This window comes from Phodopus roborovskii, unplaced genomic scaffold (genome assembly GCF_943737965.1).
Source record: "Phodopus roborovskii unplaced genomic scaffold, PHOROB, whole genome shotgun sequence".
NCBI classification, from domain to species: Eukaryota; Metazoa; Chordata; class Mammalia; order Rodentia; family Cricetidae; genus Phodopus; species Phodopus roborovskii.
In genome coordinates this window covers 3,257,104-3,274,816 of record NW_026126418.1, presented here as the reverse complement: position 1 = coordinate 3,274,816, position 17,713 = coordinate 3,257,104, and the positions used below count along the sequence as shown (strand labels likewise).

Below are 17,713 nucleotides of genomic sequence, written 5' to 3'. Positions count from 1 at the left end.
TTCCAATTCACCTCCTGTTCAATACCTGAGGTGGAATTTCATCTGTAAATTGTTACTCCAGCTAATTTGGTCAATGGCTTAGATTATCACCACGTCCTGTTTCCTTGGCATAAGCTGTGCTGGAAGCAGGCTCAGAGACTCAGGACTCGACAAGCAATAAATGCCACTATATCTGGATTCCCTTGAACTCCACAGCCTCTCACCTAGGAAAGAACTGTATTTCTATTCACTATTTTAAACACCAGACCCGCTCATTAACATGAAAAAAATTTCTCAAGTATAGTTAATGGGTTGACCATGGTCATACAGTTTTTCAAATACCTGGCATTTATCTCTAAATTTCCTATCATGTTCACATTATCTTTTTTGATTGCTTTTTAGTAACAAAAACAAAAACAAACCAAAGATGTGGGATTATTGTGCACATTAGCAGGCCCATATAGGAAAAAAAAAAAAAAACAAAACAACAAAAACAAAACAAAACAAAACAAAAAAAAAAACAAACACACACACACACACACACGTTTATATACCATTTACAGTAACAGTTCAAAATATAAAGCATTTGAAATACCATGCCTGCTCCAAGGTTAGCCGACCTAGGACAATACAACGTTTATTTCTTCAGACTGTTCCTTCACCACTGCATACTGCTGGCAACGATAAACCCCAAATCTAATAGTTCCAATACGGATCAGTCACTCTGCACAGTGTGCCCCCACCTCAGCAAAGAAGCCTTTCAGTTCCTTCCCGTTCCTTTAAAAAGTGGGGGGAGGTCGGACTAGAAAGCCAAGTTGTAGCAATGTTTCCCCTCAGAGAATTGCAATTGCCAAGATTTTAATGTGCTTCAGGGGAAATATTACTGGAATAAACAGCAATGGCTATTCTCCAGTAAATATGGAATGAAAGCTAACTTTTACCCCAATCTGAGGTATAATCTCATTGTTTAGGGGCACAACTGCTTTATACCTGACAAGTGTAGCAACCACCCAGAACACCTTAGAGAATGCGCTCCCCCCCCCCAAATTCGGCCACAACAGGATGAGCCGCAGTCAGAGTTCATCGTGGTTTTTTGTAAGATCTTCCCCATAATTGGTAGCCTGGCTTCCCACAAACATGTTCCAGTTGTCTAGAATCTCCTCCTTGGTTAGCATTTCATCCTGTGGAAGACAGAAGAGCTGTCAGGGGGTGCTTCAGGGAGTACTATGTGATCTACAGGGTGACAAACAGCACATCTAACAGCCTCCCCCCCCATCTCCAGTGACTGCCATGCTAAATTCCACGCTGTCTGTGAAAGCTGTGCTACAGCGTCGGGAAGGACCAGAGAATTCAGAAGACAGCCTCCATAAGCAACACAGGCATGCCCAGAAGTGGCTAGAGCGATGGACCCCACTTCCCTTTCACGCCCCTACTATGTAACACGTGGGTCTGCAAAGCTCAGTTGATAGGGCCAGTAACAAAGTCAGATGAGGCAAAAATGTTGCCTTAATCTTACTTACTCACTTGGATTCTAACAAACTATTCTTACTATAGTACTAGGGATGGAAACCAGAGTCTGACTCATGATAGCCAAGCGCTCAGCTCCTGAGCTATAAACACTCTCAGCCCCTAACTTAGATACCTATCAGAGGATACTGAGAAAACACTGGTAATCATTAGAGCTCCTGCCCATACCCCCCTCCCCACACTCCACACACACACACCCTATGCCAGACATATCACTGAAGTTTGATAGATATCTGATGACTACATGAAGGGAGAATTAAGCTCACTTTAGATCATACTGAGTTAATTTCTTAAATCCATGCCTGGACTGCACCAAAGATGTTAATGTTTTAACATCCCACCCTAGAAGCTGTGATTTAGTAATTTTAGTCTACAGCCCAGGAAAGATGAAGCCTAAATTGTTCACTGTAGCTGTCATTGTACAGGCTGAAGTAATGCTCAGGTTTCTTACTGGAGGATGCAGGTACACAGCCAAATGGAGCCAGTGTTATCACTAACAAGGCAAACAAACCCAATCTGCTTCCTGTCAATCAATGGCTCTGAAAGAGGAAGCTACCTTGTTTTTGTCTGACTCGTAAACCAGGTGCCGGGCCTCAGCCTGTGCATGGTCATAATCCTGAGGGAGGATCCAGTGGCGGATCTCATCCTTGTCCAGCTTCCCATCCTTGTTCAGATCTCGGAAATCATTGAACTGCTCCCGTTCCGACAAAACCCAGTCTGGCTCAGGGCCGTTGTCCTCGTGGGAAAACATGTCCGCTAGAAGGCAAAGCTGTTCTCAGTTACAGAAGACAAAAAAAACATGACCCCTGAGGTTTTGGAAGGGTGATGACTCTCTGGGAGTGCTAAATCACAGTTGGGTGGAGAGCTGAGGAATGGCCACTGATCTATGCAGGATAGACACCATGAGGTGCAACAGGAAGACTTGGTTAGAAGCCAGAAGGTGAGTCCTGGGATTCACAGCTTGTAAAATGGAGATAATAATGGCTAAAAACATGTTTATGAAGATCAATGGGCTACTTCTGGGAGAACCTCTATTCCACAGCCTCTATTCCAACTGGCACTATAAAGGTGAAAACAAACAACACTGGGTACTTTCCCCAGCCCAGATACATTAGGAAGTGACCTACATACATTTTCCTTTCAATCCCTTTACATCATCTGGAGCTGCTCTCCCATTTTACAAAAGAAAATGATGTAAAGATGAAACCCACTGCTTGCCTGAACTGGAGGTTGCACAGGACCATGGGAGGCTTGCTGCCAACCCCTCACATCCCCCTATGACTACTATTATGGCTTGCCTCATTTTCAAAGGGCTTTCTTTAATTTTATTCACACACACCCCCAGCAGTTACTATAAGCTAGATCATTATCTTGATTTTTATAAAATGCCAGGAAAAAAGAGGAAGGGAACATTCATACACTGGTTTTTGTTTGTTTTGAGACAAGGTTTCACTATATAGCCAGGCTGCCTGGAACTCACTGAGACTGGCCTGCCTCTGCCTGCCAAGTGCTGGAATTAAAGGTGTGTTCTACTGTCCAGCTCTCTTACACTGTCTTGTAATTGTCTGCTTACACTCCATGGGCGGTTTCCCTCTGATGGGAACACAATTTTGAAACCTTAAGTGGAAAAAAGTTTCAATAAAGAAAAAAAAAAAAAAAAAAAAAAAAAAAAAGCTTTTGGTTATAAGTTTCAATTTGTAGAAACTTTCAAAGTAGAAAGTTTCGAAAGTAGAAAAAAAAGGCTCTTTGTATAAAGCTTCAATATAAAGGGAAAGTTGGTCATCAGCATCAGCAGGCACTTGGAGGAAGCAAGAAAACAAGAAAAGCCACAAGGTAGCCCCATGCTTTTAGTCCCAGTATTCATGCCTTTGACCTCAGTATTCAGGAGGCAGAGGCAGGCAGATCTCTTAGTTCCAGGCCAGTCTGTTCTGCAGACTGTGTAACAACCAGGCTGTATACAGAGAAATTCTATCTTGAAAAAACTATAAAATTACTCCCTTTCCAGCAGTTCTCCAGCACGGCTGGGTATGTGGACACCAGGAGAGCAAAACGGCGTCGCTTGAGCTACTAAAGAAGCGGCTCATGGAGGTTAAACTTGGAGAGCTGCCAAGCTGGATAGTGACGCAGAATTTCACCCCCAGGGGCATTGTGGGAGACTTTCAAAGGGGTTACGACCTGTATTACAAGTACATCAACGGGTGGAAAGGCAGCATCTTGGGAATTAACATAGTGCTGGCAGCCTACATGGTTTTCAGCCTCTGTATTTCTTACAAAAACTCAAACACGAGCAGCAACACAAATACCACTCAAGATGGGCCACTATGGAGGGCACTGTACACCTGAGCATAACCGCCTTGCCCATTCCCATCCATGAAGAATTCAGGTGTGGCTGAATCTTCAAATCCTGACTAAGAACTAGTGTCCAATAAAAGGTAACTGACTGGTTCAAAAACAAAGCAAAACAAAAATTTAAAAAAAAGAAAAAAGAAAAACATTCATGCCTGATACTTGTAGTGTTGTAGTGTGTGTGTGTGTGTGAACATGTTCCCATGTACCCTATGTGTGTGGTGGTCAAAGATTTATGTATTTCATGTACTTTAAGACAAGGTCTCTCTTAACACACCAGGAGTTGGCTGATTGGTGAGACTAGCTGGTCATCGAGTCCCAGGGTCCTGCTGTCTCTCCTTCTAAGTGCTGGGTGTGTGCCACAACTCCAAACTTTTTAATGTGGATACTGGAGATCTGAACTCCGGTCTTCATGATTTCACAACAAGCACTACGTTAACTGAGCAAACGCCCACCCTTGCACAATGACTTCGGGAAAGGACTGTCACATTAGCTGATTTGAACTTCATTCAATCCTGCTGGAATGGGTGCTGTCCGTCCCCATGTATCAGGAGAAAACTGAGGCAGATAGGAATTCCGGAAGTCTCTCAGGGTCACACAGTCAGTGGGTGGGAAAGCCAGGGCTCCTAACCCCAGAACCCTTTCCAGGACACCACATTGGCAACTCCTTGGTTTGCCTAGAGTGAGAACAGCCTAGGAATCAGCTCCATTGCCTGACAAGTTCATACATCAAGTCTTTCTCACTACTGGCTGGTGAATACCTTCCCCCTCTCCCCACAGTGCACACAATGAAATGTTTCTTTTAGTCAAAGTCACTCAGAATTTTGCCCCTGGCGGGCACCATCTCAAGGCAGAGTTCAGGAGAGCCATCAAGAGCTTACACTGTTAATCAAAAGCGCTGCATTGTTTGTTTTTATCAGGAAGCCTTTCTCTCTGTCTAATTCAATCACCGCTGTCATGGTAACAGGTCTGAGGCTCTAAACGCTCCCCTCCCTTATGTATCTCTCAAGAGGAAGGCTCCACAACTTGCACTGGTGAGGTTCCTATTAGCATCGTCAGTGTAGAAAGCTGCAGTCACCAAGATCACTTTAGTTACAGAGGCAAAGAGCTACCTGGCTGCTACCCATGACAGACAGGGAAGTGTTTAGTCCCTGGACCATATATGACTTTTCACAATCAGCAGAAGCTGTGTTCATTATCACCAAAGGCTCTTGTCCTTATACATGGGCATAAAATCATACAACCACAAACCAGAGGGTGAGGCAACTTGGACTCAGTATTACAATCTGAGCAGTATTACAAACTGCATGTGTTAAATACATTCACAAAAAAGTTTCCCATCCCTTCCCAGAAGTCAGTACCTAATCGAGTGTTTTTTCCAGCTTTTACTTGAGACAGGCAAGAGAGCTCTTACAAGGTGACAGCCCGAGGTTGGAGCCACATGCCCCAGTGGTAAAGTCAGTAGGGATCATATGGGAATTTCCATGTTGGCTGCAGATTTTTGTGCTAGGGGACTACTAGCTATGGTGGATCTGAGTTTCATTCAGGCAATTCTCCCTGATGTTTCTCAATAAGAAAATGCCAAATATGGTACTCCCAGCCAGAAGATGGAACCCCAGAGTGGCTCTAATAAGGGACAACTGTGCACATCACAGAGAGGTTTCCTCCTTGACAAGGACCTGCCTGTAACTGGCAGATGACCACCCAGTCTGAGCTCCTAAGCTAGCTGACCTACATCTAATTTTAGTCTTCACCTCCCTTCTATTTTAGTCTCCATGTACATTTGTGGCTCTCCAATCCCACAGTGTGACAAAGAGCACCCTTGAGCCCTGTGGTACTGTCTCCTGCCCATCCTTTAGCTTTTTCTCTCCTGGAGGACCTTTAATCACTTGCTTTGCACCAAATAGGGCTGAAGGGGCCTCTCTACGGGAGCTCCCAGCAGTGAGGCCACCAGGTTATGGGTGGGAGTGGGCAGAGAAGAGCTGCCCAGTGTGGACAGCTGAGCCATTGCAGCCTGCACTCACCAATGTACTCATCCTGGTCCACAAAGCCATCCCCGTTCTTGTCGATGTCCTCCAGCGTTTCCTAGGGAGCAATGGGGAAACAGACAAGATGGCCACGTGCCAGAAGCAAGTCCAAGGCTCCTACTGCCCTCATTGTCTGGCTTTTATGGCTGAACACTTGGTGACTCATGCCTCATTCTCTTAGCTCCCTGGTCAGCCCATTACATTAAAAAACAGGTGGTGGTTAGTATCCCCACATCATGCCTCCAGAATTTCAAGAGCAGAGCCCTTTCGTCAAAGGAAATGGTTCACAGACACTCTCAAGAAACCCTGCCACACCAACCAATAGCAGTCACCAAACATCGCCCCTACAAGTTCATGAGAATCCAGTGCAAGAGACACCTATCAGAGGGACCGTAAAAACAGATCCCACAGCTAAGAGCTAGGAATACTTAGCTGGTGTCAAGGACACATACAATTGTAGAGAATTAAACTTAAACATTAGCGGTATAACTGACTTATGAAAGTATTCTACTCTAATTAGTTACATTTGACTTCTAGTTGTTTTTCCCCTCCAGCATCAGTAACTTAGTGAATTTACTATTCACTGGCTGAGCAACTCAAGGGCATCCCCAAAACAGCCTGAGTCTAGCACACCAATCTTGCTTGAAGGCAAGCAATTCCTCAGTGGCAAATTCCATCTCCATTGTCCTCCAGAAAACTGGTTATCACTAAATGGATGTTGGGTGATAAAGAGAAATGATTCTTGGACCACTGCCCAATCCTTGGAGGCAAGGGAGGACTCTGCCATTGGCTGGATATCTCAGAAACTCAGAGCTCTTTAAGAACAAAATCTTTCCCCAACAGCTTCCTAGCAGTTGGAACTGACTCTGTCCAGGAAATAGGTAATGGCATTTATTCAAGTGTCATGAAAAATGAAGACACAGGGGACCCAATGGAAAGCAATGACATGCAGAGGCTTGACAAGCATCAACCCTTTTACAAGCCTGGCATCCCAGCCATATGCTCACTAGAGACCACTGCTGGAAGTAGCAGCCTTTCTAGCCACAAATTCACTTTTCTATTTCTTTCAAGTGGAAAACAAACAAAAAAGGAAAAATAGAAAAGAATTCCAGCAACAAAAAAAATGAGTGGTGGAGTCCAGATAGCTGCTCACTAACCCATCAGCTTTCTGAGTGCCTGTCTAAATGTGGTATCTCTCGGCCTGTGCAGATCTAAGGGGACAAGAACATAAACAGGTACATACATACATTTTTTTTTTTTCTGGCTTGAGTATTGAAAACAGGCTATCACATTTTTTCATTCTGTGTCTGTCCTTTGTCTGGCCCCTGGTCAGGATGACCCTGATGCTCTAAGATGGCAGAACTGAAGACAGAAGCAGCCTGAGCACCATCTAGTGTTGAGAGGGATCTGCCTGGAGTAGTCTTAATGACTCTGTGCAAGTAAGGAACAGGCTTGCTTTGTGCTGAATGGTTTCAGCCGGAGTATTTGTTACAGCAGCTAGCTCATCCTGACTACCTCCTGGGTAGATAGATTCGACATATTCAACCTCAGTCCTTCCCCAATTCCCAGCAGGCAGAAAGAGTCTCTTTTGAAAAAAGGGACAAGGTGAGGGGACAGTCTTTTCCCAGTCTGCATTTTCCCTGTTCTCACCAAAACTACAATTTCCTTCATATGTTCAAACTCCTCTGGGTGCAGAAAGGATGTGAACTCCTCCCGAGTAGCCATCAGGTCACCATCAAGGTCTGAAGCCTTAAACCTTCTCTCATCTCGTGGCAGCATCTTTTTAAAGGTGTGATGATCAGAACTATCTTGGAACTCGGCGGGGTTTCCTGCAGGGTGTACATGGCAACAGTGAACCTTTGTAAGGAGGACCTTTTGTTCCAGATCATTCATTGTCCACACACACAAAAGATCTTGACCACCCTCTGGGTTCTCTAAAATGCCCTCTGCATCTCCCTTCCTTCCAAGTCATCCCATAACCTCAGCCTTAGTGTCCATCAGGGGCTTTACAGCAAACACTGAGGAGCACAGGCTTTGGATTACACAATTTCTTAACTCTATTTACAGATTTCTGCGTTCATCACATCATTTTTTGGTCTAGAGCCTACGAGGATCCCTGTGTGTTCTAGAATATCTTGTTTAAATGCCTCTGCTGGCTTTCAAGCTTTCTGAATCTGGCTTTGATGGTCTTCCTTTTTCCCCAAGCCTATCTTCCAGCTGTCTACCAGGCATCTAGAGGGTCTGCACCATACTCCTCCTCTAATCTACTAACCCAAGCCCCACCCACCACACATGCATTTCCATGCCTCTGCCCCTCTAACTCTGTCATGTTTCCCACAATTTCTCCATCTCTCCAAAATTGATGTCTCTTCTTCAAAACCCAGTTTCCAAAGCCCCCTTCCCTTGAATGAAGTTCTTCCTCATGATGGTTCCAGCATACTTTATCCTTACTGCCCAACTGCAGCAGCAATTTGAAACTGACGAAAGCAAATTTTCTTTCTCCTTTTTTCTCTGTGTGCATCTCTGAAAGCTAAATTTAAGCTGAGCCATGACCTAAGACACCTTCCCCTATGTCAGTCAAAGGAAGCAACTTGGTACATTCTTAGTAGGCGGAGGAGGATGTTACACAACAGGTTTTACTTTGAAGGTTGTGACATCTGGCTGAAAGGGGGTAGCCATGATGACAGAGTCTCCTGAGCTTGCTCCCTACTGTGTAATCTCCACTGTGACACCTCTTACCCAGGTAGTAGCCATAGGTAGCTTGCTTGTATTCTTCCCAGGAGATCCTTTCGTCTTTGTCCCTATCATAATCCTTCCAGACTTTGGCGACATTATCATAGATGTATCTTTTCTGTACCCGTTTGATCCAAACTTTCAGCTCCTCGGTGGTGACAAGACCATCTCCATCACTGTCAATTCGATCAACAATTTTCCTGTAGTTCAAAAAAAAAAAAAAAAAAAAAAAGTAGTAATAATAACATAAAATAAAATAAAAATCCCTCAAGACCATAATCAAGAACTTGTATGGTCTTGGTCCAGCAAAATGTCAAGCAGTTTCCAGTTTTAAATGTTACAAAATACTAAGACAGATTCAATCAATCAGTGATTTAACAGTCCTTTGATAGAGCAAAGGGTCTTAAAGGTTCATCCTTTCCAAGGATGACATGCCTTTTCCTCCCTGGAACCAGGGCCAGTGGCAGACATCCTGAAAGCCAGATGGGAACTGAGAATTCTCAGCCCAGGACTTTGGAGACTGCCACTAGGAACTGATGAGAGCTGACCTGGAAGGCGAAAGGTATTGTATTCCCCGGTGTAGTCTAATTCCCTCACTTAAATGCAGGCCGAGGCCCAGGAAAGTGGAATGATGCTTCCAAGAGCAAACAGCTGGTATTGGGTATAACTGAGTTGAGTACATATTCTTTTTAGCTTGGGGTTTGCAACAACAGGAAATTCTATGTTAATCAGAGAATGAGAGAGTTGTTTGTTTTGCATCCTACAACCTTGGACTCAAGGATTGATATGTAAGCCTGAGACAACCAAGGTTGTCAGAAGGTCCCTCTGGCAGCTGAAAGACCTCAGCAAACCTGCTATTGGGTGCAGACCATGGTGCCCACTTGGGTTCTCACCTTTACCACAGCCTGGGTCCCAGGAATTTCCAACTAGACTCTACTGAGGCATCCAAAGCACTAGTTCTGGGCAAAATTCAGTCTAGAAACTCACCATCTGTTCATCTCTGAGTAAAACAGTCCCTAGTAGGACAGCCAGCTCAATTGGAAACTCTCAAACACCCACAAGCTAGTGCCCATGCTTAACAGAAGTTTCACACACCTGGATGAGGTCATACAGGCCAGCAATGACTCAGATTCTTTCTTTGGGGCTAGAATTCTATTTAACCCCAGTGATAAATTTTCAGCAGCAGTTCTGATTAACAGTTAATACTGATTAAAAATGGGAACAGGATTCCTTAGTTCTTTATAAATATAGTTCAGAATGTAACTCATAACTTTTGGTGGGAAAGATAAATTGTGTGTGTGGGTTGGGGGGAGGCACACATAAACAAAGCCAACATATACCCGAATCCAAGGAACCCCAGCTCACTTCCCTGGAACTGGAACCTGTGGACATTATTAACAACTTTAAAGTGCCCCTTCAAGCTCAATTTTAATAGATCTGAAAGACTAGATCTCATGCATCTATCTTCAGGCTTCCCTGGGGAAGACTCAGCCAGACACTGCAGAATTCATTCTATACTGTGCAGGCAGGCACTGCCCCAATCCCGAGGACACACTGGCAACATTGCCCATTGGTTACCCAACACCACTGAGAAGCAGAACCCTAGGCCAGCAAGAGCTTAATGTCATGAAACCATGTAACCCTCCTTTGAAGAAAGAATAGCATTTAATTTACAGCAATCAACATCCTGGGCACAGCTCAGTCTAATATATAGTACAACTCTAAAACTGGAGTTATATATGGGTGATCTTGACCTCTTTTGAAAGGTCAGAAGAGGAAGAGCCTGAGGAAGGAAATGGAATGTAGATAGACTCTGCACGCTTTAGTCAGAACACATAGATCTTCGTCCTGGCTCTGGTCCCTGTTTTCTGTGGGCCTGTAAGCCAGTCTGAACCTCACTTTCCCTATTGTAAGCGGAAACACCCAAGTGACAAGAAATGTTAGGAACAAAGGAGGAGGGGACCTTTCCTCACTCAGGACAACAATGTTGGTCAAGCATGGAAGAAGAATTCAAATTCTCAGCAAAAATGTTAAACGAGTAAAGCCTCTGGGAAGGGCTTAGGGCAAATGGAGTTCCCCTGCCAGCCAAGGGAAACCAGAAACTGGGTGGACAGTTGAAAGCACTCCCAACTTTGAAAAGTAATTTATATTTTTCTAAGATTGTATGAAGTCATTGAGACTGTATGCAGCCCGTGGCTTCACATCACGACCCTTCAGAGATCTTAATGATGCTTCCAGAGAACTTAATGACAGCATGTGTGTTCAACAGATGGCCAAGTGATAGATACAAAGTTGCCTGGATCTAGCCAAGTTCCTCCCTCAGCAGCCCAGACTTGGGGGTGGGGGGACTGTTAAGACAAGGAGGTAAACTAGCCTTAGTCCCAGGCTAGACCATTCTAAAAGACCTAGTCTAATTCTGGCCCATATTACTTTAGAAAGGAAGGGGTTCAGGCCAGGGCCCCAGATGTTATTCTTGGTTCCTTCCTTAACATGGGGTCAAGGGCAAGTTCTGCCACATCTGTCTGCATCTTTCCTGTCCTAACACCCAGACAGACTGACCCTCACCTGGCCTCTGCTAGGACTCCCTATTTGCCATGGTTACACTCTCCACTCTACTGCCAGGCTGGCTTTCCCAACGTTTGTGAATTAGGACATCCTGTCCAACACACATATAGCATCTCTGCCTCCTCCAGGTCCTTCCCTCTGCCCTTTATTTTCCCTCCTCTTCTACCTCCCATTTCCTCTTCTCTGCCTTTGAGGGGTTCAGCACCCATCCAGTCTCACAAGAGTTCAAAACCCTGATAAACAAGTTAGCCCCTGGATTCAGGAACACCTTTCTGTGACTATATAACAGTCAACCTTTGAATCATCTCACCTGCAAGACCCAAGCGCCCCTCTCCAGCCTGAAGCCTCAGGGCCCCCCAATAAACACAGGGATGATGATGGTTTACTGTGTAACCAACACAGCCATCCTGAAATCATCGGCCTGCCCTCACATGGGATGGCCAGCACCCTGAGACCTAGAACACGAGGGTTCATTTTGGACCTGCCACATGTCACAGTAGCCACTGCAATGCTTGCCACATGAATAATAGAACAAAATCAAGGTCTCCAGAGCATTCCATTAACACTCATATCTGCCTCTTAAGCTAACCACCCTGATGAAGAAATTAAATGAAGCCAGAGGCCCTAGGTTTAGTGTTTCGAGTTCCCAACACTTCCTTTCCCCTCCTCCTTTCTGAGACAATGCAGAATGGCTGCAATTAGGGCCCCAGAATAAATCAGTCTCCAGGACCTCAATGCATACAACAGAGTGAATATCAATGGCCCCTATTGTTAGGTCCCTAACAAGAAGGGAAAGATAGTGTTTGAAGGTGACTTTGAAGTCCAAAGGTCTTTTTATCACAACAGGCAGATGTTGCACCTACATAGTAGGAATCATTTATCCTGTTCCATTGAACACTCTGACCTATCTGTAGCACAGAGAAGGCTGTGTTCTTTTCAATAGTAGCAGAACAGGAAGATCCTCCACCCCCAGGAGAGCCAGGTTCTGGAAGCTCTAGTGGCCCACAGGCAGGATTGCTGTATTCTTCCCCACCTCCACCTGGACTTCACTCCTAGCCCCTCTAAAAGGTTTTCAGATAACTGCATGATGTCCAAGTGTATCCTGGGGACCAGGGGAGGGAGTATTGAGATGTTGCCCAGGTTTATTTCCTGATTCCAAGTTAAACTCACAATGCACCACCATAGCCACTCTACAGCTTTTTTTTTTTTTTTGCCCCTAACAACCAGTTGCCAAAAAACTGAGCGCCTCACCCATAATGCTGGAAGCAGAGCCCCAGGAATCAGTTTCCATCATCTCTGTGCATCCTCCCTCATGTACTAGCTCAAATTACACCCTTAAAAATCCGACTTCTATGTTTCTACATGAGATTTCTGGGATGACTGGTCAGACAAGAACATCTTGCCCTGACCCAGAGACAGGCCAAGGAAAAGCCTCTCCCTCTTCATTCATCTCTTACCCATCTCTGGTCTAGAGACTCTTTAACAAGTCTCAAGCGCCTCTCTCTGGGGCTAAGACTGTGGGAAAGAACTCAGGGACTAAAAGGCCACAGCCAACAAACTCTGGCTCACTCTCTCCTGTCTCTTCTGATGCAACCTAGAGGTGGGGGCGGTCCCTCCTCTCCCTCCCGCTCCCGGCTCCCGCTGCCACGTTCTTGACTCCCCGTGGGAAGCTATCCGGGCCGGGGCGTGGCGGCGACCTCCACGCGGGGTCTGGGTGCCCGTTTGCAACTTTGTGCCGCTGAGCCTGGCTCCGGCCTCGGCGCTGTGACCAACTGGCACGATTTCGCTTTCGCTTTGCTCCGGAGGTCCCGCGTGGCTCCCTCTGAGGTTGCCGTGGGCCCCTGTGTGGTCCCCCGCGCGGCCCGGGCCGCGGTCTCACCCCAGCCTCTCCTTGCTTTCGTCCGGGCTTAGCTGATCGAACGTCTTGGAGTCCTCCTTGCCCAGGAAGGCCTCGTGATCATACTGGAAGCTCTGGTTGTCCTCCGGCGGTCGCTCGCCCAGCTCCGAGTCGGGCCGCACAACGCGCTCCTTGCGCACAGTGGGTTTGGCCCGCAGCGTCAGCGCCAGCGCCAGCAGCAGCCCCAGGGCAAGTCCCAGGCGGCCACCGCGCGCCATGGTCGCAAGCAGAGGAAGGTGGCGGGGCAGTAGGGATTCTCAGCGCCCTGGCCGCTGTCCCCTCCCCAGCGAGGGGCGCGCCCAGCTGGAGCGGGGGAGGCTCGGGCCGCCCCACTCACGCGCCCATTGGCCGCGGCGCTGCCGGGGGAGGCCGGGGCTGCTGAGCCACGTCGCCAGCCCGAGTGGTGGGCGCCGGGCTCGGATTTCGCCTCCGCCCCTCCCCGCGATCTCATTGCGAGGGCGGGCCCAGAGGATGGGGGCTGCTGACTGGAGGCCTCTCTGCAAGACCGGAAAGTAGTTCTTTGGTGAAAAAAAAAAAAAAAAAAAAAAAAAAAAAAGCAACAGATGTTCGATCGAGGTGATACTTAGCTCTTCCTCCTGCTTAGAGAAGCAGTGCCCCTACTCAGCTTCCAGCTGAGAGCCCGAACCTCAGCCCCAGGTTTGGGCAGAGATGGGTACTTAAGTCCAATTCAACTCCAGTTAACACAGTTTGCATTGTGGTTACAGGCACAAAGAGTCTGGAAGGAGGCCAGGATGGGCGTGGTCCCCTAGTTTAGGGAGGAAGGCTGCAGGACAGTGGGAGGGGACCCTTGAGAAACAAATCCTTTCTAGCTCCTATAGGGAGAGAGACAGAAAGGCTTCCCAAAAGAAACAGATGTCAGAGTATGATGCTTTCATTTCTGAATGTTGTCAAGTCGTTTTACAAACCCTATCAGCATATTACATTCGAAATAATGATACCAATCAGAGATAGTCTGTATTATATAACTTGCTGAAGGACAGAAATGTTCTATGTAGTTGTCCTATATGTAGTGGCCATTGAATACTTGACACAGGACCAGTCCAAACTCAATAGTTGAGTTTAAATGTAATTAGCCATGCATGGCTAGTGGCTGTCATACTGATGGTGCAGGTTTGAATTTATCATTATTTTCACACACACACACACACACACACACACACACACACACACAAATGAATGTAGGTCTGTTGGCATTAGGATTCCATTAAAGTGTTGGCATTAGGATTCCATTGGATCTTCTAAAGCAGGGGTTCTTAATCTGTGATCTTTGGGGTCACACATCATATGCTTACACTGGGATTCATAAGTAGCAAAAATACAGCTATGAAATAGCACTAAAATATTTTGTGGTTGGAGGTTGCAGCTTTAGAAAGTTTGAGAACTGTTGCTCTAAACAGTTGTAGGAAACTGTGGTTGGACAAGTCTCCCCCACCTCCAGCCCTAAAAGGTGTAGTGCCATCCACTTTCTGTTCGCCTCTCCCACCTTCATACCATTCTCAACATTATTGACCTGTGCTTCTTGCCCTTGCAATAAGGAAGTCAGGGCATCAAAGCATAGATGCAGGAACCTTTCTGTAAAGACAGTTTTCACTTAACAAATGAAGACAAATGAAGAACAAGACAGTTCTTGGTTCTACAGAGTATATGTAACATACTGGATCAAGAAGGGAAGGCTTCCTGGAGTGAATGACTTATAGAAATGGAGAATAAAGATAAGTAGGGTAAGCCTGGCAAGGGGATGTGGCAATGTGAAAGGTCCTGTGTTAGCTGGCAGAGGACAGTGGGGTTGGAAGTAATGCTCTGTGATCTTGTACAACACCCTCCATTTGTCAGCAAGACCTGGTGCATGGAGGGGGCTGGGTGTCCAGTATTTGATGGATCCAGTGTTCCTCTGTTGATTTTCCACTGGGATGGGATAAGAAGTGCTGTATTTGAAACTAGGGATGTCTGGATTGTTGGTACAGAGGTGTGAACTTGCAGCAAAGGAAACACATTACTTTGGGTATGAAGTGCTCCCTTGACTGTTAGCTTGGCTGGAATCAAGTAAAAGACATACCTCTGGGCATGCCTGTGAAGTCTTTCCAAGAAGTATTAACAGGAAAGATTCCCTGGTCAGCTCTCAGATGCAGAGCTGAGGGAAAAGCCGTGCTGCTTGCTGCCTTCACTTCATGCTGGTGAGTGTTGTCACTGCTTTCAGACTTCAGCTTCCTCAGGCTTCCAAGGTGAACTGACAACCAGTGACTCTCAGGCCTCTTCTGACCCTTCAGCACTAGATTAGGGCTGGGCAGCTATCAGACCTTCAGCCTCTCCAGCATACAGATGGCCACTGATGAACTAGCCAGTTCTGATCCTATTAGCCAATCTAATCAATCCTCTTTTACAATACTTAGTTGTTTTGGAATATTTGTTTCCACTGTGAAGATGTGTCTTTACCAAAGCACCTTCTGATTGGTTGAATAAAGAGCTCAGTGGCCAATAGCTAGGCAGGAAGAGGTTGAGCAGGACTTCAGAGACAGATCATTCTCTGGGAAGAGAAAGGCTGAGAAGCCAGGAGACACAGAGAGGAACCAGGAGGCACAAGATGGAAAAGAGGTAGCGCCACGAGATAAAGTGTAGATTAATATAAACAGGTTAATTTAAATTCAAGAGCTAGCTAGGAACACGCCTAAGCTATAGGCAGATCTTCCATAATTAATAAGTCTTTGTGTCATTATTATGGAGCTGGCTGGCAGGACAGAAAAGACTCCTTCACTTGTTTCTTTTCCCTGAGAGAACGAGCTTCTCAAACACAAATAAATGTCTTGAGGTAGGTAGCTTCGTGTCCTCTGTGTTCACAAGGCAAACGGGGTATGAACTGAGTGGAGAAGGAAGAAAGGAAGAAAGGAAGGAAGGAAGGAAGGAAGGAAAGAAGGAAGGAAGGAAAGAAAGAAGGAAGGAAGGAAAGAAAGAAGGAAGGAAGGAAGGAAGGAAAGAAGGAAGGAAGGAAAGAAGGAAGAGTTTGGAAAGGGGATGGGAGGGTGAGTGAGGGCTGGTGACAGGCTGCTAATTCATGACCTCTACTGTGGTCTGGCTGGGGTCACTGGGTTTGAACCAGATTGTCAGGAATGAAGGTGGCATATCTTCACATTTGTTGCAATTAGGCTTCCTGCCACACACTAGGGGCTTCCCACAGATTGTATTAGGGGTAGCCTTCTTCCCTGTGGGAATTACCCGCTGTGCTGTGAATCCGGAAGCATTTGTATAATTTCCCCTAGAGCTTGCCTGCATTCTCTTCCTGCTGTTGTTTTTAAGTCTTCCCTGGAGAATGAAGGAGACCCCTCAACCAAATGATCAGGAACAGTGATGACACAAGCTAGCCAAGGTTCTCTGCTAAGTGATTGGTTTTTGTTGTTGTTTTTTTTTCATTTTTAAAGCTCACTTTTTATCTCTCTCCTGAGCTTATATGGGGAGACTGATGAAGCACATATTCACCTCCTAAGTTAACCTCCATCCTTAATGAGGCAAAGGATCCAGAAACAGGAGGAGCCATGTAGCTGAGGGCTGAACCAAAGCAAAGGAAAGGCAGTTCCAAACAGGTGAGTTGACAGGTTAGGTCTGCTGGTCTGCTGCAAGTAGTACCATCCAGACTCAGACTAAAAAGTTAATAAAACAAAGAAAACACTATTATGTCATGTATCAAAAAGCCTTAAAAACAAAAAATAAGAAAAATAAAACCTTTGTGTGGGTGTGTATGTGCACTTTTGTTCCCCATACTGTCTGAGGTTAGATGCAGCATAGTCTGTCCCGTGAGCTCCCAGGAATTCTCCGGTCAGTAGCATCCAGTTCTAAACTCAGGTCCTCATACTTGTTGGGCAAGCATTTTAGCCACTGAGCCATGTCCTCAGAGCTCAAAAAAGTCTTGAGTTAACTCCGACTTCAAACTGGCTCATGCAAATGGCTCATGGCATCACCAAGGAACCAGGTTTGAAAGCTTTTTGTTTTTCTTCCAGGAGCAAAGAAACAGTTTTCTGCCTAACTTTCCCACGAGACCCCCCTTTCACATCTCATTGGCCAGAATGGTATGGAAATCTCATGATTGATTAAACCAATCGAAAATGACTTCACAGAGCTGGAAAAAAAACACAGAATCCTCAGAAGCCCATCCTTGGGGTTCAGTTCTGTCTGGAAAGAAAAAGGCAGATCGTTAGAAGTATCACATGGATTTGTAGTTAACTGCTGTGTTTATAGGTTATTTCCTCATCTCCACCTCCTGTCTCTCCACCATTCACAGTCAGAGAAAATTGTCAAGGATCAACTCAGATGTCATTTATTCCATGATATTTGCCCTTAGATTTCAACTCAGAACCAATAACTTCTAACTCAAAATGCCCAGGGCCTTTACATCTCACACGTAACTTTTTCACAGTCTGATTTGTACTAATGAATTCATTTCCATTTTTCCTAAATCAAATTCCCTAAGAGGAATGATCCTATATGGTTCCTGTCCATATGCATAAATCCAGGGACTATATCATTTACTGCCTCCTCATTGAAGTTAATCACAATACAAAAGCTTGCCATGAGGATGGGAACCATATTCTTTTGGTTCACTACTGCATAGCCACTATCTAGCACAATA

General features: G+C 45.7%; 1 protein-coding gene across 1 annotated transcript; it reads right to left on the bottom strand.

Moving 5' to 3' along the window:
• Window positions 1-1,026: 1,026 nt before the first annotated feature.
• Rcn1 (reticulocalbin 1) lies at window positions 1,027-13,490 on the bottom strand. Its single transcript, XM_051184044.1, has 6 exons — window positions 13,057-13,490; window positions 8,619-8,812; window positions 7,530-7,708; window positions 5,877-5,937; window positions 2,063-2,262; window positions 1,027-1,160 (listed from the first exon to the last, which is right to left on the bottom strand). Exons 1-6 carry the CDS (start codon window positions 13,290-13,292, stop codon window positions 1,053-1,055), a joined length of 978 nt encoding a protein of 325 aa, XP_051040001.1. The 5' UTR covers window positions 13,293-13,490; the 3' UTR covers window positions 1,027-1,052.
• Window positions 13,491-17,713: the final 4,223 nt, after the last annotated feature.

Excerpts from the sequence above, each read along its gene's own strand:
- Rcn1 (XM_051184044.1), bottom strand. The coding sequence starts at position 13,292 with ATGGCGCGCGGTGGCCGCCTGGGACTTGCCCTGGGGCTGCTGCTGGCG. Across the intron at positions 2,263-5,876 it reads GGACCAGGATGAGTACATTG|CGGACATGTTTTCCCACGAG; the intron begins GTGAGTGCAGGC and ends TTTGCCTTCTAG. Across the intron at positions 1,161-2,062 it reads ACGAGTCAGACAAAAACAAG|GATGAAATGCTAACCAAGGA; the intron begins GTAGCTTCCTCT and ends TGTCTTCCACAG.